The 25,379-nt window shown below is 44.2% G+C and overlaps 3 protein-coding genes and 1 long non-coding RNA gene across 7 annotated transcripts in view; 1 reads left to right on the forward strand and 3 right to left on the reverse strand.

Annotated features, from left to right (window-relative positions):
* Positions 1-3,054, reverse strand: part of pde1cb (phosphodiesterase 1C, calmodulin-dependent b) — a 65,849-nt gene extending 62,795 nt beyond the window's left edge. For all 4 annotated transcript variants that reach the window (XM_086129336.1, XM_086129334.1, XM_086129335.1 and 1 more), the window contains exon 1: positions 2,754-3,054. In XM_086129336.1, coding sequence (XP_085985462.1) covers positions 2,754-2,997 — 244 coding nt within the window. In that variant the 5' untranslated portion in view covers positions 2,998-3,054. The remainder of the gene's footprint in view (positions 1-2,753) is intronic.
* A 2,112-nt stretch (positions 3,055-5,166) lies between these two features.
* Positions 5,167-12,146, reverse strand: LOC147195097 (vimentin-like). The gene is made up of 9 exons (XM_086129465.1): positions 11,544-12,146; positions 10,320-10,380; positions 7,981-8,076; positions 7,663-7,827; positions 7,008-7,133; positions 6,716-6,936; positions 5,753-5,796; positions 5,597-5,682; positions 5,167-5,524 (listed from the first exon to the last, which is right to left on the reverse strand). Exons 1-9 carry the CDS (start codon positions 12,089-12,091, stop codon positions 5,483-5,485), a joined length of 1,389 nt encoding a protein of 462 aa, XP_085985591.1. The 5' UTR covers positions 12,092-12,146; the 3' UTR covers positions 5,167-5,482.
* Positions 8,074-10,035, forward strand: LOC147195098 (uncharacterized). The gene is made up of 2 exons (XR_015102868.1): positions 8,074-8,591; positions 9,159-10,035. It is a non-coding gene; the product is annotated as an uncharacterized LOC147195098 (long non-coding RNA).
* Positions 12,147-16,149: 4,003 nt separating the features above from the next.
* On the reverse strand, positions 16,150-25,226 carry LOC147195099 (uncharacterized). Its single transcript, XM_086130120.1, has 4 exons — positions 25,143-25,226; positions 23,738-24,415; positions 23,306-23,465; positions 16,150-22,587 (listed from the first exon to the last, which is right to left on the reverse strand). The coding sequence occupies exons 2-4, from the start codon at positions 24,404-24,406 to the stop codon at positions 16,673-16,675; spliced, it is 6,744 nt and encodes a 2,247-aa protein (XP_085986246.1). The 5' UTR covers positions 24,407-24,415; positions 25,143-25,226; the 3' UTR covers positions 16,150-16,672.
* Between the last annotated feature and the right edge of the window lie 153 nt (positions 25,227-25,379).

Here is a 25,379-nt window from a genome sequence, read left to right on the forward strand (position 1 = left end):
GATTCTCTCCTCTTTCATCTCAAACTGCTTCAAACAACAAAGCGTGTGACGGAAAAATGGTTAGGACTGCACGACTGTCCGTGTTTTATGTTATGTGTTGGAATGCTGCTCATCCTGCTGTGCCCATCTTGCCCGCCTGCAGTCCTGCTCGGTTGCAGCATCCAATCACTGTAAGTTGTGTCCTGTCTAGTAGGTGGGGTTCAGAACGCCTCCACTCTTCGCTCAGCTCATCTGTGCAGCACTTATTAGTCATTCTACACCAAGGAAAAGGGATATGTGAATGTGAGCAATGCAATATTAGCCATGTTGCTGCACCATTTGTTTTCAATCCACGTGTCAAAGGGTTAAAAGAACCGCAAGCTTGATACTAATTAGTATTAGCATTAAGATGGAAGTCTGAAAGGCTCAGCTATGGTTGTTTTCCATCCAAAAAGGGTAACTGACTTTGTTTTGTGTGATTTGCCAGTCAACTTCAGCTTAAAGCCTATTTGTAGATTATTTGTTCACTATTTGCCAAAATGCTTCTATTGTGAGGTGGGTGCAGTTGCTATAGTGCTGATATTACAAGTTTGAGCTTGCACGACCAGGCAAATAAATGAAAGTACATACAAATGTTTTAAAGAATTTTTTAATAATTGATTGCTGTCTCGTATCTAATGAAACCTCCTACATTGGGTCACTCTTATCTCAAGCCACAACTCTCTTCGGTTGTTTATTTTATTTTTATGATTACTCATGTACCAAATTCTTCTATATAGTGTTCACTGGCAAAAAGACAATCACCCAAACATGTCAAACTACCGTTACTACATTTTCGAGCTCTAATTGCAGTCTCGCAAAACTGCAATATTTTGGCTCAAGTTGATTATACACGTCAAAATCCGATATACCTAGCATCCACAAAATCCCATACAATGCAACAATTCCTGCAAACAGTGGTTCAGAAGATTCACAGAGAGATTACCCTAAACCGACAATTGCAACCCAACAATTTGGATAATCGACGCCTTTCAAGTTAGCAGTAGCACACCAGCTCAACTTCCCTTCTCTAACTTTACAAGCATACAAGAGTGCGCGCAGAGTGGCGGTCGTGCTTATTCAAGTCTCAGGGACACAGCTGCGGCGAGCGCAAGTGGAGATATGTTGAATGTATTGAGGTTGGCCTTCAAAGGAGCGGGATATTCATCCAGTGAACCGCTACTTTCAAGGAGAATATGCAAAATAATACCTCTGATGTGACCACTCGCTCTCATCCCCAGATGCAAGCACGCAACCAGACATCCACAGGAAATAACACAACAGCTGTGTGCAGGAGGAACAGAATGCCCCTCCAAAATGTGTAATGTCTAGAAAGAATGTCTTTTCTTTTTCTTTTTCTTTTTTACAAAGTGACAATTGGAGTGCAAAGGAGCCTTTGGCCTTGTCCCCCCCCTCCCCAGAGGCTCCTTTTCCCGTTTCCATGATAACAGTTTTGGCATTCAGTAATTGTGATGCTTTCGCTTGAAGACAAACCTCCGCATGACCTTCAACTGATGAGTATCCAACAAAAACATGGAAGTGCTGCGTACTCGAGCATCATTTCCTCCTTGAGAGAGAGAGAGAGAGAGAGAGGGAGAGAGAGAGAATGCTGGCCCTTTTTAAAATCATCCCAGCAGTCTTTGCAAATGAAAAGATGATGCCATTGTGCAATTCAGCACAGTCCAAAACACATAACGTGGGCTACATACCGACCTTTGAGGTGAAAGGCACAAGGGATAGTTATCAGGTTTCCACAAAATTCCCAAATATGGGTCAAGTCCATTTTATTTGCATAATGGCAATCCACAACAGATGTTATATCAAGGTAATTTACACAACAAGCAGGTCAAGGACCAGTCTGATTACATGATATACTGTCCAGTACATACAAAAGAAAAAACAACTGAACCCTGCAGGAGCAAGCACTCGCCGACAGAGCTAAGGACAAAACCTTGAACGGTATCCAAACTCTGTGAGGCGACCAGGACTCCACTGCGATCTCTTCCATTTACTTTTTTAAAAAGACAGAAAAAAACAATGAACTTGACCTTTTATAAATACTATTGTTTTTCCTACCCATCACATCGTTGAACGGTGTGGAATTGATTGAAGCATTATTAGAAGCTTTGGAAACAAATGTTTCAATTCAATTCAAAATTGAAATATACCAGAAGGCTCATCTTCTAATTTGGGTTCATATACTATCCAATTCCAAAGGAGTCAGTCAAACACTTGTGTAACATTTACTGGCGCCCATACGTTTCCACTTTTCTTTATTTTGAGGAGACCACATGATAACAGGAGATTTCGTGATCAAAATCAACAAAATATGGAACAGATTCTTTATGTGTGAGATTATCCGATCGCACCACACAAATTAGGACAAAATAAACACCTGTTGTCGGTGTGATATAAAGAAAGAAGAAGAGAAAAGAAAAGAACTTTAAAGACTAATAAGATCAGTGTGTGTGTGCGTGCGCTCATGTAACAAATTAAACTCGTATCTCAAGGAACCACTGTACATCAAACATTATTTATCAAATAAAACGTGAATAAAGTAATTTGGCATCTAAATTTTAAATTCAATGACGTAATTGATGAATTGTGAATAAATTAAGCCTAACATATAAAAATATTATGATGAGTATGAAGACTTTGCCTTCCTCCGCTCGAGAGCGATGGATCTTGAGTCGAGCTTTCGAGGGCAACAGGTGGACGTGGTTCCAAGTACTCACCGCTCGATTTGTTCGGGTGGACCTCGGCTGACTTCTTGGCTCCGTCCGAGTCCTGCCGGCTCAGGACCTCCGCGAGCAACTGCCGGGAAGTGTTCCGAGCGACTTGGCTGTGCGACTTGTGACTCCTTTTCCTGGCAGACTCAGGCGCCGAGTGGCTCCTCTCCGGGTCGTGACTCTCCGGCTCCGAGCCCACTTTGACCAGCGCGTGGCGTGTCCTCGTCAGGGCGGAAGTCACGGAGCCCATCGCCGGGGAGGGAGGTGGTGGGGAGGGGAATGCCCGCTTTTAGCTAAAACACTTGGGGTCCAAGTCTTCACCTGAGATGTTATTTCAACCCCGCGGCGTGTGATATTTTTCCTTCAATGGCGGCGAAGCGTTATTTCAACCAAGGCACAAGAGAGTTCATTCGGGTCATGACGGCGTCTCCCTCGGTGTGCTTTTCCACCGCATACGCGTCACTCGCGGAGAAAGTTGCCCCGTCAACGAACCCCGCTCTCAAGGGGGCACCCCGCTCCGGAAGCGAGCCATTTTAATCCGGCGGTGGTTACTGTTATTGTTTACATGAACGCGACAATTCTTAAACACGACTTTATTTGACCACAGGTGGGGTTGTAGGAGACTGACGTTTATTGATTAGGACATGTCTCGTTTTCGGAAGACATCGCGAGACTTGGCTCGCCTTCAATTGAGATTTGTATTCACGCAGATATAAAACCAGTCTCTCCGATACCGAGAAAGAAAATCGAGATCAAAAATACATATTATAATTGGACAGAAACATTGGAAAAGTACAAAAAGCGCTATACAAATAAAGATGTATGAATAAAATATCATAGGTAGCTAAATAATTTGATTTTTTTTTATTTCACATTGAATGGGGTAGAACACAACCTAGTTGTCGATGACTATTTTTGGACACTAAATTTGGACACGTTTGGATGACCCATACACAACACAATTTTCACGTGGGCCGACCAGATTTAGCCCAAAATGCGGGTGGGGCTTGTTGGAGGATGATCAAACAGGGGGAAGCGTGTTGTTGTCGACACGGCGGGATCCCTTGACCGTTCTCCACTTCCCCAGGTCCTCCGCATGTTCGTTTGATTCGGGCTGAGTTGATGTGCAAAAGTCAGAGGCTGGAAATGGAGAAGTTCTTGCAAGATGTTTTACTGAACGTTCAGGGCACAACACGAATCGATTCGGGCTCCTGTGAGTCTCAGATTTCATCAGGAAGCCCCGAGCAACTACAGTCACACGTACATATAGGCATAGTATGTTAATTATATTAATTAGGGGCGGGCAGTCCTTCCCCTTATGTAAAAATCAGAAACAAAGAAAGGTCAATGTAGTTCAATCTTGGCATTTTGACAAAGTACAGACCATATCTGCTGGTCCATAAATCTCGAGACAAGAGTTCCTCCTCTAGGGAACTTGACAGCCTTCAGGAACTTTCCCAAGGTGGGAGACGCAAAAGAAAACACTTGGGGGGCTGTTAATCACTCAAGGGGAAATAGGACCCCAGCTTCAAACTACATTCTTTGTTTGAAGTAGCGGATGTTCAGGACAGAGACCTAATAGTCAAGGTCGACCTGTCTATGATACAAAGTTTTAAGCTAAACATATAACATAGGTGATATCTTCAGGCTGGTCGGGATTTAACTTGTATCTCAAGGCACCAATGTATTTCCTCTTTTCATCCAAATAAGTGACATTGGATAATTTCCGCAACACTACTAATGAGTAAACGGGCGGCCCGGTAGTCCAGTGGTTAGCACGTCGGCTTCACAGTGCAGAGGTTCCGGGTTCAATTCCAGCTCCGGCCTCCCTGTGTGGAGTTTGCATGTTCTCCCCGGGCCTGCGTGGGTTTTCTCCGGGTGCTCCGGTTTCCTCCCACGTTCCAAAAACATGCATGGCAGGCTAATTGAACACTCTAAATTGTCCCTAGGTGTGAGTGTGCGCGTGCATGGTTGTTCGTCTCTGTGTGCCCTGCGATTGGCTGGCAACTGGTTCAGGGTGTCCCCCGCCTACTGCCCGAAGATGGCTGGGATAGGCTCCAGCACCCCCCGCGACCCTAGTGAGGATTAAGCGGTTCGGAAAATGGATGGATGGATACTAATGAGTAGTAATACGACACACTGGTTGGGAATCACTACTGTAAGACCAACCAACCCCAATCATGAGATAATTATAATGCTCGTTTAACTTTTCAGCAGGCTTTCACATGTTTCGTGCAGTCTTCATCATTTAGTGGTTTAACACATTTTGACTTGACACTGTGGGGACGATACAGGTGTTAATGAGGAAGGAAACCATTAGGAACAGTTGCTTAGGGAAAACGTGAGCGCATTCGATGACGAGTTCATTCATTATTAGCATTTGACAATGAAAGTGCACCCCCGAAGCATCACACCTCGCTCACAGTCTTATTAGTTTATTGCTGAAGATAAGGCAACGGTGACGCGTTTAGCATTTGGTTGTGTACAAACTGAATCTAGCAAAAGGTTGACTACAAGTGAGATGCTTTGTATGACTATGTGTGTCCAGGAATGCTATTTTTATTGTTAATTATTGTGTCTGAGACCAAAAAAAAAGAGAAGAGAAATGGAAGCTCAACACATTGTTTCAAACTAACTCGCCCACCAAATCATGACATATAAAAGGCACTTTTCAAAGCTAAGAGTGTCATTGAGTGCAGAGCCAGTGAACAGCGTATCGGTTGTGTGTGGCCTTATTACTCCATGTCATCGTGGTTCTGGGTTGACTCGTTGATCACCTTAACGGAGACACGTTAGAGTACATGTAAATCGTCATTCCAACGTCATTACGAAGAACGTGCGTTTTGTACCTGACCGTCTCTGGTCTCTATGGTCTTGATGAGAACCTTCTTGGTGGTTGTGGTTTCCACTTGAGGTTTGTAATCGATCATGGTTTCTGTAAAGAATGCAATGTTAATTATCGAAGCGATGTGAATGGTGGAAAAAATGTGTCAGGGTAAACCGACCTCTCAGGTTGAGGGAGGAAAAATTCGGCATTGGGGTGGAGATTCTGTAAATGAGGTAAATGCCAGTATGAATACACAAGTGATTGCTTCGATGCCATGCTGTGTCGACGTGGTTGGTTACAAGTGTATTTAGCTTTGGCAAAATGTTGAAGTAAGCTTCCAATTAGAAAAATACATCATGTAGTTGTGCCGTGAGATACGAGTGGCTCCACTGACTTTTTCAATGGAAGATCGGAACTGATTCATCACATTTCCATTCATTTCAACAAATTAAACTCATATCTCAGGGCACCACTGTATTCAACCTAAAATACAAAAATCTTTGAAAAAAAATACCATATGAAAGTATTTGACCAAACACCAACAAATACTCGAAACATTTTTAAAATATTGCCAAAGTTTTAGGGGAAAATTAGAAAGATTTGACAGGAAATCCAACAACATTATTAAAAATGTGATAAACTAATACAACTTTACACGCAAAATACCAGCATACTAGCTGAAATGTATTCAGATATTGGAAGACCAGAGAATTATTTGAAATAAATACACAAATATTTGAAAAAGGGACAATGATATACTGTTTTACAGAAACATGCACAAACCAAAACAAAAAAACATGAAAATTATTCAAATGCTTTGAAAATAAGATTTATAGACAAAGACAAAAATATGACACCAACACCATACGACCTTCGTTACTTAATCCAAGGGTGGGAAATTGCAACTTTTAATATTACAAAATATACTGTGAGATATTACAAAATATAAACTATGAGGAAAAAAATATCAAAACATTTGAAAAAAAAAAAGCCCAAAATATTGCAGGAGGAATACACAACTATTTTATTTTAAAGGAGAGATATAAGAAAAAACTCAGATATTTGCCCCAAAATAACAAATGAAATATGCACAACTACAACAAAAAAATAAAACACAATACAGTGAATTCAACATAGTCACCTGTTTTCCTCTCCTTCCAGCAGCTTCCTGTAGGTGGCGATCTCGATGTCCAGGGCCATTTTGACGTTGAGGAGGTCCTGGTACTCCCGCAGGTGGCGAGCCATCTCATCCTTTATGTTGTGAATGTCGTCCTCCAGCCGCGCCACCGATTCCTGATAGCCCGTTGTCTCCGCCGAGAAGTTGTCCTCCATCTCTCGCATCTGCCGCTCCAGCGACTCGTTCTGGGGAGAAAGCGAGCGAGCGTCGGAGCTTCCATCGTAAGCTTGAAGGTAACGATAGACGGGCTACTCACGGTTCCCTTGAGGGCATCCACCTCACAGGTAAGAGCCTGAATCTGGCGTCGGTAGTCGTTGGCCTCCTGCTTGGCCAGCCTCAGAGCTTCGTTGTTGCGGGCGGCCGCTTCAGTGAGATCGGCAAACTGAGAGGAAATGAGCCAGTACAAAGAGAGGAAACAATGAAAGGTGCTTTTTGGTCTTTGTGAGAGAGTGAGAGCACTTTAAACTGCAGTACTCCCTTGTTTCCACAGGGGGCGGTAAAAGCTAACTTTTGGGTAAAACCTGCAGTTGATACCACCTGATCCAAAACTTTGGACATTCTTTGCCTTGTAAGCACATTTTCCTCCTGGCTTCCACGTATTGCTCTGCAGTAAGAGTCCGTGTGCAAAAATATTGGGCAGAAAATCCCGTGACATCGCGACAAATTAGCCGTGTAAATATGATAAAACTAGCCGCGAAGAAGTGAAGCCATGATAAGTGAACCATGGTAGAGTGAAGGAGTACTATATTGTACACAACGTTGCTCTTGCAAAATTATTCCATTTCTGACTGTTTTAGTGTGAGATGTGCAACAATGCAAAACGACAACAAATATTAAATAAATTATACACAGAAGAGGAGGCTGCTTTTTGTGCGTGAATGCATTCCAGCGATGCGATCTAAAATCCTAACCTTGGACTTGTACCAATCCTCAGACTCCTGGATGTTTTTGGAGGCCAGGTTCTCATACTGCAAACGGACGTCCCTCAGGGCGGCAGTCAGGTCTGGCTTAGCCACTTCCATGTCAACCTGCACATGCTGCTGCATGTGGATCTGGTTCTGCAGCTCCAGCATTTCCTGTCAAGCAAGCCATGGAACCAGTATGTGCTCATGTCACATATGAATTTCTATTCCTGTATTGCTTTGACCCCCTCAGCGGATTAAAAAAAGAGATCCCTTGTGAGTACGTGGGCAGTATATCCTCAGTTGCCACGCAAAAAAGAGGCTTACCTCATCATGCAGCTTCTTGAGGAAGTCAATTTCGTCCTGGAGAGATTCCACCTTCCTCTCTAGGTCCAGTCTGGCGAGGGCAGCGTTGTCCACATCCTGCACCATGATACCCACAAGCTGACCTCATAAGTGTGCTTTCAGGTGACATGAATTATATCTTGCACCACGGGACGCTTTCCAGCCTCCTTTAGCTCCTCCTCATAATTGTGGTAACTTTCATCACACACATGTTTGATCCAGCTCTGACTTCCCGAAATTGAGTTTTGTAAGAGTTCCTTTGCTTTTGATGGCGAGTGATCAAACTTGGCTGCCAAGCCCATGCGTCAAGGTCAAACGGCAAACGTGTCATTTAGCCTTGTCTGACGGTCTTCTCCAGTGATTCTCAAAATGCGCTTAGTATCAGTAGTGGTGCACAGGCTCTCTCTTGTGGTATGTGACAGAAACACTGAATTCAATGTTCACATTCTGCATTATTTTACACCGGCTTGAACTTTTTTAACACAACACATATTTGAACGATTATTCATTTGTATTTATTTGTTTTGTAGTTCTCCTGGTGACGTCACACTGCCAAGCTTTGTCCTCCCCATTTTGGCAGGTCGTCAAATGAGGTATCAGCAAATGAAGCGGCTTTGCTCGGCGCTAATGCTACAAACAAAGCGCGCTATTCAGCCCGGGTATCCCAAACGGGCCGGGGGGGCTAGGAGGGTGAATGTCTGCCTGACTGAGCGGGCCAGCATGCAGGCGGCGAATGCCTCATTGTTGGCATGACACACCGAGTTCCTTCCTGCCATTCTTATAAAACATAGTGCATGGACTGCCCACACAAGAATCCACTGCCAACATTATATATAGAGGTCGATGTAAAAGTGTCTACACACAGCTGTGTAAAAGACACCAAAATCATCTTTTTTCCATGATCAGTATTACCAACAACAGGGTCACCAGTACGGTGCCCGTGGGCACCAGTTAGCGCCAAAAGACCACATGAGTAGCACAAAGGCCCATTCTAAAAACAGCTCACAAGTGGTGGGACATTGTAATTTCCACGATTTTTTTTTTAGAAATATATAAACAGAGAGCTGCAGAAATAAAGTATTGTATATCGATAGCTGTAGCCTACTTGCTTGAGTCATTGTTTCATCCATCCATTTTCAAATCCGTTTTTTTCTCACAAGGGTCGCGGGTGTACTGGAGCCTATCCCAGCTGTCTTCGGGCAGTAGCCGGGGGACAACCTGAACTGTTTGCCAGCCAGTCGCAGAGGCACACAAAGACGAACAACCATCTACACCTTGGCACAATTTAGAGTGTTCCATAAACCCGCCATGCATGTTTTTGTAATGTGTGAGGAAACCGGAGTACTCGGGGAAAAAACCCACGCAGGCACGGGAGGAACATGCAAACTCCACACAGGAAGGCCGGCGCCGGAATCGACCCCTCCACCTCTGCACTCTGAGTCCGCCGTGCTAACTAGCAACCCACCGTGCCGCCGTCATTGTTTCATTCTTGCTTAATTCATTTCCATAAGCATTATCAGTCATTACCATAACATACCATACTACACAGATGAGCGATTATTTTCCGATGCCTTTAAATGTGGGCAGGGCACACGGCGGCAAAGTTTAATGATCATCTCAAGGATTCGCCATGAAAAAGATTACACCCCCAACCCCTCCCGCACACAATCTTCCTAATTGGGTGGACACGTAAATCATAACAGAACGTACAAAAAAAGTCTGGGGACCCATACATGAAACTGAACAGGAGGTCTGCCATTTTCATTTCGGTTTGAAACAGCTGCTAACTAATATCGTCGCTGCTACTCGCATGACTCATCGGCATGATGCCATTGACTTGACATTAATCACCATCCACGTAACGGATTCCGTTGCTCGGCGGACATATCTCACGGTGGCTTGCCCTCTCGCTCTGATAACCACATTGCGCTCACACTGTTGTTGCTTAAGTCTCATTCAGCGTGACCAGTCAGACTTAAAAAGATCTCCTCTCCTGGCAGGCCTGATTGAGCACATTAGTGCCAGCCAGCCAACCAACCAAGCATACAACCCTGTCTTGTCCTAGCGGGCCCTGCTCTGCGGCCGTTTGGGATCATGGCTACAATCCGCTGTTGTGCCACCACAGGGGCGCATTCCTGTCTCGCTGGGGAGAAAGGAAACAGTCATAGAGACGAATGGGAGACTCGTGACCATTTAGTATGTCAGCATCGGTTTTAAATCACCTTCCAGTGGAACCTTGAAAGTTGAACGGCTCAACATTACACTTGTGTATCAATTTTTACTCAAAACAAGGAGTGCAATGGTTGGGGTCATACTATTACCTGTCGGAAGCTCTGCATGTTTGCCTCGGCCTCTTCCCTCAGGGACATCTCATCCTGCAACCTAACATGACAGACGATACATTAGGCAAGGAGTTTGAACATGTTCAAGCCTCTGGAGACTTCATTATGTACACCTGCAAAATGTAATGCCATCATAATGTTTTGTTGAAATACGTGTTTTGGCTTCTTAGGTGAGAAAATACCAGTAACTTGGATTTCTTTAATGTCTTGACTTCACTTAAAAAATAACCGGCAAAACTAAAAATGCCACAGACATTTTATCTGCAAATAGAAATCCTCTGCTTCCTTTTTTGAAGAACACTTGGGCCTCCTATGCGACTGTATTTTAAAATGTGTATGGTGTAACAAGATCATCAATATTTCAGTTTACAGTAGTAACTTGACATACGTGTTCGGTCTGTGGCTGAGTTTGCAACTCGTTATGTTGATCAGCGAAACTGATCAAACTGGTGTTTTTTGGTCACTCTCCAGGGGGTGGCACTGCAAGAGTTTTGGGGTGTTGTGTTCGGACCTACAAAATACGAATACATTTTCATTGAATTGCACAAGTTTGAACGATTCTAGCGTTTTTGAGTCTGCTATATCTTTAAATAGGAATGTTTTTTTAAGACTGTGGTGGTGCTTCTCCAAGTGTGGTACGTGTAATGCTCATGTTACACGAGCTCCCTCTAGCGGTACGCGCAGAAGCAATGATTTAAATGTTCAAACGGCATCGTGTTAAGAGTCCTCTTGAAGTTGTTTTTAATCGAGTGCAATACAATTGTTAAAGTTTAACTCTAAGGTCCATACATTAAAACATTTGTTAATGTGCAATTTTTAAATAACTTGAGTGAATCATTATGAAGGTCCATTTTTCCCGATAGTGCATTGTGAAAATGTTCATTCATTTATCCGCTTTGCCTCCCACTGATCCTCACTAAGGTCAGTTGATTGGGCAAGAAGCAGGTTATACACCCTGGACTGGTCGCCAACCAACTGCAGGGCACATGTAGACAAAGGAACTATTCGCACTCAAATTCACACCCAAAAGTACAATTTAGCGTCTTATACTACCCGTTACATACTTGTTTTGGTAACTTGGAAGGAAGCGTGAAGAACACAAACCAAAGTATTTGAGGTGTAAAAAGTTTCCGAACCACGCGGCGGCCCCCAGCTCGAGTTTTGGCGGTGTACCTAATGAAGTGACCGTGTGAGTGAGCCTACTTGTCTCTGAGCCTCCCGATGTCGTCGGCCAGGTTGTCCCGGTGCACCTCCACCCGGGCCTTCTCGTTGGTCAGCTGGTCCACCTGGCGCCTCAGCTCCCGCATCTGATCCTCGTACAGGTCGCCGACTCGCGACGTGCCCTTGCCGCGGAGCTGCTCCAGCTCGGCCAACAGGATTTTATTCTGCTGCTCCAGGAAGCGCACCTTCTCGATGTAGCTGGCGAAGCGGTCGTTGAGCGACTGCATCTGCGCCTTCTCGCTGGTGCGGTTGGCGATGAACTCGCTGTTGATGGCGTCGGACAGCGTGAAGTCCAGCTGCTCCGAGGCGAGCCGGGGCATGGCCGCGGCGTTGCTGCTGCGCAGACGCTGCGTCTTGGTGGCGTAAACGACGCCGCCGCCGGCGCCCCCGGGCGCCCCGAACGACAACACCCGGGTGGTGCGCATGGGAGGGGAATATTGGCGGGTGGAGTAGCTGCTTCTCACGGTTCTATCCCCGCCGAACATCTTCCTATAGGAGGACTGAGAAGTTGCTGCTCTGAAACTAGACATGCCGCAAGTTGAGATCTGTGCCGCTCGCAAGTCCGGACAACGTCACCGGACTCGCGCCTGCTTAATTATAGTCTCGTCCCTATGCAAATGAGCTGCGTGTTTGGAGCGACAGTGGAAGCGTCCAATCAGGTCTTAGGTCCAAGCACTCACCCCGCCATCCGCCCCATTTTCCATTCTGGGTCTTTATGGAGGTCCACCCTCAATTATTCATCTTGCATTCAAAACGAACAAATCTAATCCCAGTCAAAGGGGAATTTTGTTGAGTTTCATCGTGTTTGTTGGGCGCACAAACGCTTCTTTCAAGCAACCTTTTCACATTTTTGCCTTCTGGCAATGTCTGTGCGCTAGAGTCCCTCAGTTGCTGGACTTTTAATTTGTGCAAAGGAAGAAAGGAACAAATGGATGACTCAAATGTTCCACAAGTACCTTCAAATCATTGTGAATGGTAGCCGCTGATTTAGATGGAAGTGCGGCCTGCCTAATCTTATTGTTAACGATGTTGCATTCCATAAAACTGCTTAGCTGGAGATGTTCACCCTCGGGCTAAGACCAACGAAGGAATAATAACATATTTTAGTTATCATCCATTCTTATACTAACGAAGATTGTTTTTGCTGGCGATGTGCAAAGAATACTGGCTCGCAATAAAGTAACTGCTCGTTCATAAGATTCACTTCTCCTATAGTGACAGTAAAATTAGGAAAGAGGAATAATGTCAACACAGTCTTGCCCAAAATAATGTTTTGCAAATGATTGCACTGATGTATGGTTTGCCACATGTACTCAACATGCACACACATATTGTCAAACAAGTTCAGACCCCAGTTTTTTTGGAAAGCACTTGTAGTTTTTAAAATTTCCTGAACGAAAAGGTTTTTTTCAATTTTAGTTTTCGTTCTAACAATAATAACCTAGTTTTGGAAAAACAGATCCCTCCGTTCCTACTGGAAATGCTACTGTTCACCTATGTGGTTTCCTATTTTATCGCTTGAGCCCATTTTCAACTCTGTTGCTAACCCAAACAGCAGCACCGAAGCATGAAAACAGCCTCCAGGATTAATTGAAGTGTGGGGGGGTTATGAATGAGTTTTGCAATGCGCAGCTATCAAAGGTGATCTGGGGCGTACAAGTCGTCTTGTCTGCACATTCATGTTTATTTTCACTTTGTAAAATAAAATATGTCTTGTAATTTGCATGTTTTTTTGAATACCGAGTTCAACAATTGAAAAATGCGGGTCCCAGGGCGACAGCAATTGAGAACTACTGGTCTATTATGTGCAAAGACGAACAATATCGGTGTTAGTATTTGAGTGGATATAGTTAGTGTGGTTGAAAAATGAACAACGCTGAAGTAAAAATTTGCCGCCTAAGGGCCTCAAAGTGAGTAAACAGTGGAGCCCCTTCACTGGAAGTGACAGTGGACATTCACATGATCAACTCACTTGGAAGCAGGGAGGGAGTGAGGGGACGTCGGGGGGATGTGTTGATGTAAAAATTCCTGCTCCCAGGACTCTTTATGAAGCAGCCAGGCAGGGATTGTGTATTGCTGACTTGTCAGCGAGCAGAATGCAGACAGTCGGCGCTAATTATTGTTTGTCGGGCCCCCACCGATATTTGCCGTTGTCACTGTTTGGGCCAAATTGTTTTCATTCCGCACGGGATTGAATCACGGGTTCACCTCTGCCAAGGAGATTGTTTTTGTGAACTGTTCAATCATCGCCTAATGAAGCATCTGTCCCACTTGTGCCAGGAATTGGGGTTTCGTATTGCTTGTTTGAAAAATAAAATCATGATAATAATGCAACAGCGTGTTGATTCACCGGCAGGTCTCCTGAGACACTCGCTGAGGAGATTTAGTTGTCAGGCTTGTGGCCACTCTAGAATTAATATACACACCCCTTGGAATGACTTATCTCTGTGGGCTGTCCTCTCATTTGCACTCAAATTCTTGACAGGAGTGATTGGCACTCCAAAACCTCGTCCATTGCACACCGGGCGCTGCCTAGCACACTACCACTGTCCTTTCTTGTCCTTTAATCGTCACTCCATGTCACAGTCTTCATCACAGGATGTCGTTTTGCCTGGCTCCCTACCCATGCCCAGTTCCATCTTGTCCTGTGCTGTCCTGTCACAACCCTTTCTCACAAAGTGTACTTTTGTCGGGCTCACGACCGCTTTGCTGTCCTATCCTGTCCTATTTGTTACTTGTGGCATTCTTCTCACACTAGGTACAGCACTGCGTGCCTCACTACCCCTTACTGTCCTGTTTTTTTTTGTCCAATCCCATTCTGTCCAAATTGGTTTTATGTATAATAAAACTAAGAATAAGAATTTGCTGAAGATAATTTTTTTTCTTTATGTCATTTTCCTCTCATTTGCATTGAATAATGCATGACGTTGCAAAACAACTTCAGTCAAAACAGAGCTGATGCCAGTGTGTATCCTGTAGCTCAGCCTATTGGGAGGTCTGTGCTCAATTGAGTGCCACTTTTGTTCCTTTCATTCACTGGAGCATAGCCTTCTAGTTTTAGCAGGCATCTTTCACACACAGATCCTGCAAAATGAACAGAACTATTTTAACGCATGTTTGTCTTTCACACGGAATCCAGCAAAGGCGCTTTTACATAATAACTCAATCAAATAATCCAGTGACGTCAGTATCTTTTGAAAATGCCATTGGATAGTCAAATGTTAAACTTAACACCATTGTTCGGCTCGGCTATGGTACCACCTCATAAGATCTGCAAGAAATGTCACATTTGACTTCCCTTCCACGATGTGACTTCAAAACCGCAGTCCTTGGGCCTTGCAAAAAGCCGCTCTTTGTTTCATCTCCCATGATGGGAAATCAGCACCCACCCGTGTGCCGGTTTGTCATAGCGATCACCCTCAACATTGTTGAAACTGCACAGAGCACATTCAAAGTGAGGGAGGGGGGATCTAAAAGTGAGGATCTAAAAGGGTGTAAATCCAAGAGCCATGCCACTCCACACGGTTTGCTTTTGTGATGTACGGACAATTATGGCAAGGAATTCCTCTTTTTCATCTTTATACAGGAAAGTGAAGGGTTTTTTTCCCCCCATGTCAGAGTGAAAACGAGTGTTCATTTCGAGCTTCTCTGGTCCACTTTTTTGACCGTCACAACAAAAGATGAATGAGGGCTTTTCTCTAAATCACCATAGTGACAGACTAAAACCTTGGAAGGAATCCAAAAGGGTCACTTTATAATGAACGCCAGCCCCCGTTTTTTTTGTGAGTATGGGTGTGTGTGAGGGAGGCGCTAGCATGAGCGCTAGCGCCAAATGGGTTAACCTTCCCAATTGGTGCTCATGTTAAATGTCAATTGCACGTGTCTGACAGCATCAGGGAGCATCATCCACCCTGAGCCGGTGACAACTGCAGATGACACCCCCACCCTGCCCTTCAGTTAAGTGTGAAGATACTAAATACTGCCACAATTCAAATAAATGTTTTCAGGGCAGCGTGGTTGTGGTGGTTACAGCTGGCTCACTGTCCTGAGGTTCTGGCTCACGGTGAATTTTTGTCCAGTATTTTTTCTAGTACAGTATTCGTGTATTTTTTTTCAATATTTTCAACACTGCATAGTGAATGCTTGTGTATTTTTCATCGGAAATGACTGTTTTTTGCATTATATTTTGTATTATTTTTGTGTATCGTTTTATAATTTGGGGTAGGATTTTTCCCTATTTCTCCAATTATTCAAATATTTTTGTCTTTGGCCAATGCTGTAGTTTTCTATTATGGCAGAAAAAAATGTTAATAAATTTTCCTTTCTACATCGAGATGTTTTCACTTTTCCGCGAAGTGTTTTTCATGAACAGGAATAAAGACAAATGAAAGTCACATGTCCGCTAGCTACTAACCTTGTGAAAGTCATGAGTCCTCAAAGGTTGCTGAAGGCAGTAGTCATTCAATCCATCCATTCTCCGAACTACTTATCCTCCCCAGTGTCGCGGGATTTGCTGGAGACTATATTTCTACAATAACTCATCTTGTATTCTGATATGGAAAAAAAAAATACAGTCTGTTCAAATTGAGAAATCTCAGTGTGTACAAATAGAAAAATATTTTATTGACTTATTTACATATTTGTGCAGCATTTTGTCACAATTCAGTCACTTCAAAAATTGTTGAAAATGGTCTGATAAACCACTGTTCACTATATTGTGCATTGGGGGAAAAAAGGCAGTATCGTACAGTACATGAAACGAGCAAACTATAACACCTCTTGTATTGGCAGAAAATCAATTGAAGGAACATAAAATGTGAGGTACTTTCATTTAGTCATTGATGAGAAAGAATTACAGGTCAAGCGGGATCCACACAGATGTTCGAGAAAAAAATTTCCTTCTTGCAATCAATGTCAGCGTCGGCGTAATTTTGTCGGACGGCTCTGAAACATTATCCTATGAATGAATTATTCCTTCCCAAAATGCTCAGGGTTAGCCAACATAAATGTTTGTTTGACCGGTAAAAATTTACACTCGCAAATCCTTACATTTTAAAATCCAGCTACAATGTTAAAAATGCGTATGTGTGTACCTCGCTAACTTATACCAGTTAGAGAATTTGACAATACTGTCCGCACCTGACATTTATTGCATCTGCGGAGTCTTGTGACTGGTGCCGGTCACCAGGGATCCCTCGTGCTTCCACCCCGGCCGTGGACTCTCCTCCCTCAGGGTACACTTTTCTGTCCACTATTTTAAACTCCACCGATGCGAAAGATGAAAGGCTGCAATTTTTGTTGGCTAACGTTTTGGAGGTGTCAGTCACAGGCGACACCCTGAAGCCTCTTCCTTTCGCACAATTTGTGTCTTTGCTCCGACTTTGGTTGCTAGTGTCGTCCGGGAATGGGTCTGAGTCGCTTCCGTGTGGCATGGTGAAGTAGCTGCACCTTGGGGGTTGAGGCTTGGCCAGTTCTTCTAGATCAGATGAGGATATAGCTGCAAGTAGCGTGTGCTGTCTTATGTTGTGAGTCTGGGACTCCTCACTGGAGTTCCCCATGTCTTCAGAGGTAGTGTCCAAATATCTGTACATGCCCTCAGAGATTGGCGGTGAATTCCTTATCAAATGGTTTTCCTTGAGTAACCATCGACCTCGGTCAATCAAAATGCCGTTACCGGGTTCCGGATTCTGTTCTGTCGGAGAGGATTGGTCATTGTCACCCTTTTTGCAGCAAGATAAAACCTCTCTTGATCCTTTTGTAAGGGAATCACTTGAAGAGAAACTCCCACCTTCGGAATGACTTTTCGATATTTTGGAGGTAGCTGACTCCGGATTTGTTCTTTCAGTCAAGCCTTCTGGGAAGCTCTCCGAAGCATCTTCGTTGTTCTCTGAAGTGATAGCCTCAGAGTCTTGGCTTTGATATGGACCGCTTTCGAAACTTTCTGGTCTGTAGTCTGATAAGTCTGAGGTGATCGGGCTCTGGAGGCATTTCGAACCATATGTGCAATCACTTTGGATCGCTGGGTGGAGGGTAGTCTTAATTTCTGTGATTTGAGCACGATCCGGTTCTATTCTAATGTTGCCGTGATCGTCATACGTAAATATGAGCGAGGAAGACTGGAGTGCAGAGTTTACAAAGTCCAGGAGTTCTTGTGATATTTCCACCGGGTGGCTGAGGGTGTTCCTTCGATCGTGAGGGTGGATCTCTGCCTTGTTTTCATGAGCCTTGTTCTCCTCAAAGCGCTCATCAGACAAATACTCCAGTGGTGATTCGGTGCCATGGCCCGTGTTTAAATTGTCTTTCTCATCTGACTCATTCTCCGGGTTTGTACCTAAGGTCTCGTCAGGAATACTGGCTGTAAGGTCTTCTTCTCCAGACTCTTTCTCAGGACAGGTGTCCTCCTCATCCAGCTTCTCTATCTGTTCTGTTAGATTTTCTTGTTCCGCATCTGCAGTAGGTTCGGGTACAACTACATCATCACCATAACCCTTTACGTTGTTGTCCTCACTTAAGACCTCTGTACTTTCCCCTTCCATATTGTCCTCAATGTCATCCTTTTCCTGATCTTCATCCTCCACAGCCACATCTTTCTCGTTGACCACTTCTTCAAAACTCTCACTGGGGGCACTTGATGAACCCTCAACCTCTGGTTTGGGTTCTTGAAACCCCAAGCCATTTTCACTCTTTGTTTCAGTTGGTGTCTCCTTTGGCTCCTCCACCTTCTCTCCAGATTCTTCCTTCGGATAAGTGCCCTCCTCCTCCTCCTCAAGCTTCCCTGTCTGCTCATTTAGATTTACTTGTTTCGTGTGCATAGCAGGTTCAGGGATGGCAAGAACACCTTCCTCATTGTTCATTTCACTCAAGACGTCTGTTCCTTCTGTTTGCATATTTTCCACAATTCTATCTTGGTCCTTTTCATCTTCACTATCATCCCCCTTCTCGTGCACTTCTTCAATTTCTTCACTTCCTTCTTCATGAGGACTTGCCGTATCCTCTACCTCTGTATTTACTTTCAGGGAGCATCCCAAGTCATCCTCACTCTCTGCTTCAGCTCGTTGCCGATCAGGCATCTCCACTTGGTCTACAAATACTTCCTTTGGACTCGTTTCTCGAGTGTCCTTCTCATTCTTCTCTCGCTTCTCTAGCAGTCCTATTTCATCAATTTTTTCCTCATCTGTAGTAGGGTCGTGTATGTCTGCATCATTATTACCCTTCTGGTTTTTGTCTTCACTTAAGACCTCAGTTCCTCCCTCCTCCATGTTTTTCTCAACATTATCATCCTGTTTTCCCTCAAATGGGACACTTGCTATTCCTTCCACCTCTGGGTTTGGTTCTAGGGACCATCCTGAGATGTCTTCACTATCCACTTCATCCCGTGTACGACCAGCCACTTTGTCTAAAGATTCTTCCTCTGCACAAATGTCTCGACTCTCCTCCTCCAACTTCTTTGTCTGTTTGACCAGATCCCATTCCAGAAGAGGTTCAGGTATGTCTACATGATCCTTTTCATTGCTGTCCTCATTTAGGACTTCTGTTCCTTCTGCTTCCATGTTTTCCTCAATGTTATCATCATCCTCCTTATCATTGGCCACTGCTTTAAGGCCCTCATCGAGTTCATTTGCTGTAACTTCTACCACTGGATTTGGTTTTTGGTAACATCCTAAATTGTAATCACTTTCTGTTTCATCCTTTATCCCGCCAACCATCTCCACTTGATCTACAGATTCTTCTGGATTAATATCTCGAGTGCCCTCCTTATTCTCTTCCAGCTTCTCTGACTGTTCTTCAAGACCTACTTGTTGCTTGTCTGTAGTAAGTTCAGGCATGTCTGCATTACCCTCCTTGTTGTCAAAACTTAAGACCTCTGTTGCTTCCTTTTCCACATTTTCATCAGCATCATCTTTGTCTTTCTTTTCCTCTTCTATATTATTCTCCTCCCCTTCTTTGTCCATTTCTTCATTCTTCTCAACAAGTTCTCTTGCTCCTTTCTCCTTGACATCTTCATGATGAGACTTCTCCTTAGTGATTTTCTCTGTCCCATTGTCTTCATCTTCTTCGACCACATCTTCCTCATTACCTTTACTCAAATCTGTCTCTGCTCCATCTTGTCTTGCTCCTTGGCGTTCACCTATCTTTTTATGACCTGCTTCTTCAACTACTTTGCTTTTTTCCTCACTTTCCTTGTTCTTTGTCCCTTCCTTGCAAAGTTCCTCTTCTTCCCCCTCTTCTTTCAACACTGCTTCCTCCTCCGTGCCCTCCTCACTTCCTTTCTGTTTCATCTCCCCTTCATCCAAAGCTTCCTTTGACTCCTCTATGTGATCCTCTGCACCCTTTATATTTTCTTCTCGAACTTGGATTTCCCCTGTGTCTACCAATGACACGTTTGGTTCTTTACTTTCGCAGCCTGTTTCCTTAGGAGGTTCTTCTTCCGTCCCTCCAGCCCATGATGAGCGATCACCCTTATCATTTGTGCTTTCATGAATGCAAACATTATCACAGAATTGTTTTAAGTCTGGGTCCTGCACAACCTGCTCCACATCTGCTGATTCCAAGTAGTTTTTGTCAGGCTCGAGAACAGTGCATTCTTCTCCAGGAGCCTGTTGAAGTGCTGAGGAAATCTCCCTTCTGAGGTCATACGGCATATTAAACTCCTTCATTAGCTGGTCAACAATTACACCCTGAACCCTAATTGATTCTTGTGTGTCTTGAAATTTCGGAGTGAGTGATTCCGTCTCCAGCTTTTCCCTCCAGGTTTGGAAATCCATCCAGCACTTCATGAACTGGGGAGACGCTCCACTGTGCAAATCAATCAAACTTGCCCGTTGCTCGTCATGGTCCTCGATGGCAGAAATGTTCTGCAGGAACTTCAAGAGGAGCATGGCTTCAGAGACATTCATTGAATCTGTGCTGTCGCTCGTTAGACTATCTCTCAGAGCCATCACCGACAAAAACGAGAGGACGCTTTTACAAGAAGAGCCAAACACCGAAGCCACATGGTATGAAAAATCAAGAGGACTACTTGATTGGTCAGATGTCATTTGTATTGACTGAATTGACGAACAAATTTCCTGCAAGACCGGTTTTAGCTTTGCTTTGGGGCTTAAAATGTGTATTTGAGATGAAGGTGATTCATTGTTTGATTCCGATGAGTTTTTTGACCATACACAAGTTTGCTGGTGAGTGGGTTCAACCTTTGCCATCGAAACATTTGTCGGTGTCTCTTCTTTGGCCGTGAGGGGGACCGAGAGACAAGAAGCTGTCATCCTCAAACTATCAGAGGGAGTCTGACAGTAATCTTCTATTTCCTTTGTTTCAGTCTTTTCCTCAGTTTCTGACTCACAACCAATCTGAAATAAAACCTTTGTTGGTGGTTCTGGTCCATCTGAGGTGACCATGTACACCACGGGGTCTGGAATGACCTCCTCCAACCAGTTCTCAACGTATTGTTGGATTTCAGCGGGGGACCGGTTGAGGGAAATCTTTGAAAGACTTTGTTGAGCCAACTCTGTGGATGACAGCTTGTTGTCAATCATGGTTATGTACTTGCTGCTTGTCTTTTTTCTTGAATATTGTTGGAGTTTTAAAAGATCAGACACATTCTTCTTCATGGGAGGCCTGACAGATGGGGTATTTACATTGTGGTTATATTTAGAAGCTGCTTTATTCCTATTTTTTTCCCTGATTGAGGTTCTAACTAATGTTTCTGATTCTCTTCCATGTCTCGCTGAAGTGTTCGTGTGCATTTTTTCACCCAGCCTTCGGTGTGTACTTTCTGTCGAACTGAGGCTTTTTTTTCCGGTATGAGTGTCGCTATTGTGTTTGTCTGCTGATGATTGTTGATACTTTTTATCCATTAACCTTGACTGGGAATTTTTTTTTGTCTTTATCTTTTTCTGGAGTGGAGTTGGCGAGTTTTTCTCTATTTTGGCGACATTCTTAGGCACTGAAGGTGGTCTGTTTGCCACCTCAAGTGCTGGAGACATTGGCTCTGACGACAAAGACAACATCTCCTCTTTCTGTCTTTGGAGTGAATCAGCAGTAGGCTGCTGCAAGCTAAAATCAATGTCATTGCTGGATGAACAAGGCCCTGAGGCTGTGGATTGGTGGCTTTGAGGTTCCGGAGTGGAATGATGCAAAGGTGTATCATCTGCGCCCTCATTTGCAAGGCAATTGTTGGAGCTGCCCTGTCTCTCATAAATACGCATCACAGTCTCCCGAACCTCCGTACCATCATTTTCTATCTTGAGGACCTCGGCTACTCCTGAGGATTTCAGGAGGGAAGTGGTATTGCCTTTCAGAATAGTTTTCCGAGGGTTTGGGACGGGTTGGCTGCTGCTGCTGCTGCTGTGTCTGACCCTGCAGTATCCCTCCATTGTGTCTCCTTCAGTAGTCCTCTCCAAATATGAATAGTGGCCAAGGGTGCTCCCTTGGACCCCAGATTCTGTCAGCATCTTCACTGTCTCAAAAGACGCCTCCTTCATTACACGATGAGAGCCTGGGGTTTGGGCACATCTTAACCTTTTTCTTGCTTCTCCCACGTTATTAAAGCTGAGCTTTGCTTCAGTTGCAGGAAGCTGGTTGGCCTTTTTTGCCTCATCTTCACATAAGTGAGAGGTTCCTTTGGCGACATAGATGTTTGAGTCAGGTGAGCTGTTGCCTGACTCGGCGACTGAGGCACCAAGTGTCCTCCTACTAAGGCTGGAGCGGCTGACTGTGGTAGTCCAGTGGAGCATTTCCTCCTCTTTGATGGTAAGACGCACTTTCATCTCGACGGTCATGCTGCCGTCTCGGTTCACCCGGAAGGATTTCTCGATGTCGTCGTCCTGAGGTAAAAGGCAAGCGTTGCGCTGGCCGGCCGCTGTGGCGGATCCGCATGTCTCCATGCAAGTCGGGTTGAATTCAGGCGATCTAGTGTGACTGTTTGCACTTCCTTTCCGAGACTTGTTAATCTCGTTGATGATATACTGCTCGGATGAGGACGAAAAATTCCTGGAACATCTTCCACTGGAGGCTGATTTGTGGTTGTCTTCAGGGACAGAAAGATGGGAAAGATCATTATTACTCAGGTGGTAAGGTCATTCTACTTTGTCTTCAGTTATATGACATTTTAAGGAAGATGGTTACTGAGGGCTCTAATTTAAAAGAGATGTACGTCATGATGTAAAATTGGCTTTTTGATTACTTGTGTACTCTCTGGAGTGCCTGCCTACCTATTGGGTGTGAAAGTCCAAATCTTTAGTTTTCTTCCTTTTTTGGTTAGTGAACTGCTATGCATCTCTGAACCACCGTTATGCAACAGTGGACATGACGGCCCATCGACAACAACTTTTCAACAGATGACGCCCCCCCCCCCCCACACACACACACTGTGTCATCATCAATTATTTTTCTGTAAGTGACGGCTGCTGTCAACAATTATTTATTTCCGGGCCAAATTTTGTTCCTAGCACGTCCCTGGATATTTGACAAAAGCACACAGTATTCCTATTATTAAGACACCAATGAACTTTTCTTTTTTTTTTAGGAAAAAAGATACCTAAAATGTGTTCTTTAACACATCTGCATTACAAATGAAGGCGTTGATTACTTGATACTGAGATTAGCATGTGGCTTTAAACAAGATACACAGTAAGACTTGGTTGTGAGGACAACTGTGACTGCACAACAGTGCTGTGGCCTTAGTGTCAGCTGTTTTTTTATTTTTATTTTTTTAAATGACCAACTTGCCCAACTTGAACACTTACAAGCTTGATGCTGCAGCATGGATGGATGTCCTGTTTCCATGGACATTGCCTGGGCCGTCTGGTTTGTCCTTTGGAAACTGTGGTTGTCGAGCCTAAAAGGCTCATTGCCCCCTGCCACTAGGAATCCAGAGCACAAGATTAGAGCAGCGAGACCTCCAATCTGCAAGACAAGGAGATATTTTACAACATGAGCACCAACAGCCTCTGTTGTGACAACTCAAGCAAGTCAGCAACAGAATAATACTGACTCCACTAAAATTAACATGTTAGGGTAGGAGTCTTTTTCTGTTGAACCGTGTGCGTTCAATCGCATCAAGAAGGTCAAATTAAGTTTAAAAAATTGGTGAGTTTTCAAGCTCAAAAGACTCGTCTCGTTGTCGGGCCTTAATTACTCCCTTCAAGCATCAACATCTAAATTAGTCAAGTACTCACTCTTCTTCCGTCAATAGAGTAGAGTTTGAGCACTGGAAATTGAAGAATCTGCGAGAGGTAGTCCAGCAATGCATCAAAGGTGGGTGCTGTCCTTTTCTGCAGCACAATTGTGCGTCTCACGTCGGGATCCTTGTTCTTGATGACCACCAGCCTCCTCGGCGTCCTGACGACCACTCGTTCCGACACCTTCACTGGCCTGCTGCTGCTATCGTCTGCTATCCCGAGGGAACCAAACTGGAGTCCCTGGCGCCTCCGCCGGCCCACACTGAAGGCTCTGGGCATGTTCCAGGGCACCTGCCGCCGGTTTACCTCCTCCAAATTAACCGGCTTGACTCGCTTCTGGTCGGAGCACAGGTAGGATCCCCCATCTTGTAAATCATCCAATCCCTTCACCAGGTGGGTTCCTCGGGGTGTGGTGATAGTCCGCACGCCAAAGGGAAGAGGCACTTTTTTGGAAAGGGCATCCAGGAGGGCATCAAAGGTCTTAAAGGTGCGGGCATTGATAACCACGCGGTGCCCGCCGAACGTATGATCGCCACTTTTGTAGAAGCATAAACGCTTTGGCACTGAGGGGTCGAACATCGGCTGTACTGATTGGGAGGGTTGCATAGGCCCGCTGGCTGGAGAGCCTGCCTGGATGGGCTTCTCCTGGATGGGTGTGTTGCTCATGGTGAGTGACTGTGGAGAAGACACAAAGTAAGGGATATTTCAAATGATAAGATAGATAGATAGATAGATAGATAGATAGATAGATAGATAGATAGATAGATAGATAGATAGATAGATAGATAGATAGATAGATAGATAGATAGATAGATAGATAGATAGATATACAGTATATGGATATCGATATAGATATAGATATAGATATAGATAGATACTATAGATAGACCATTTGACCAATCGACCAAGCATGTTTTTGGAATGTGTGAGGAAACCGGAGTACTCAGAGAAAACCTACGCAGGAAACTCTGCACTGAGGCGGACGTGCTAACCAGTCGACCACTGTGCCGCAATAGAAATAATTTTTCTGTGCTTTTATGTTCAACGCATTTTAATTGAATCATTATTTAAGTACTTTTCCCTTTATTTTGGCGCATTTTTATTGTTCAAAGATGTTAGAGCATCTTCAATAAACCTCATATTTACTTTTTAGGAATGAAACTTCTCACTTTTGGAGGTGGAACTTGGTGTGAAAAGCGAGAAGTACTGCTCTGTAGTGTTTTAAAGCCGACCCCATCTGACTTGGAAATGATAACCACCTCCGCTACCTCGACCAATTCAACAACCCTCAAAAGAAACAAACAAATAAAGACCAAATAAAAGGTAAGTGGTACAAAAGAGGCCTTCAGGTACTCAAGGACATCTACTGACATGACCACGGGTATAAATGCAAAGATCTTACCTTATTTCTCACATTTGAAAGAGTGTATATTAGTCCTTGTCGGAGCTTCAGAGAAAGCCTCTCAGCCGTGTGTGTGTGTGTGTGTGTGTGTGTGTGTGTGTGTGTGTGTGTGTGTGTGTGTGTGTGTGTGTGTGTGTGTGTGTGTGTGTGTGTGTGTGTGTGCGTGCGAAGGGTATTTTAAGACTGTCAGCACAGCGGCCAATTTGCTTAATCTTTGCTCAGTATAAGGTAACACAA

Source organism: Hippocampus guttulatus, chromosome 14, assembly GCF_054856545.1.
Source record: "Hippocampus guttulatus isolate MCC_2025c chromosome 14, RoL_Hgut_1.0, whole genome shotgun sequence".
NCBI classification, from domain to species: domain Eukaryota; kingdom Metazoa; phylum Chordata; class Actinopteri; order Syngnathiformes; family Syngnathidae; genus Hippocampus; species Hippocampus guttulatus.

Bases quoted from the DNA above. Each gene is read 5' to 3' on its own strand.
- LOC147195099 (XM_086130120.1), bottom strand. From the start codon at position 24,406: ATGAGCAACACACCCATCCAGGAGAAGCCCATCCAGGCAGGCTCTCCA. The intron at 23,466-23,737 runs GTGAGTACTTGA...CTTGTCTTGCAG, and splicing joins ACTCTATTGACGGAAGAAGA to ATTGGAGGTCTCGCTGCTCT. The intron at 22,588-23,305 runs GTAAGTGTTCAA...CTGTCCCTGAAG, and splicing joins CATGCTGCAGCATCAAGCTT to ACAACCACAAATCAGCCTCC.
- LOC147195097 (XM_086129465.1), bottom strand. From the start codon at position 12,091: ATGTCTAGTTTCAGAGCAGCAACTTCTCAGTCCTCCTATAGGAAGATG. The intron at 7,134-7,662 runs GTTAGGATTTTA...ATTTCCTCTCAG, and splicing joins AGGATTGGTACAAGTCCAAG to TTTGCCGATCTCACTGAAGC. The intron at 5,683-5,752 runs GTCGGTTTACCC...CATTCTTTACAG, and splicing joins TTCCTCCCTCAACCTGAGAG to AAACCATGATCGATTACAAA.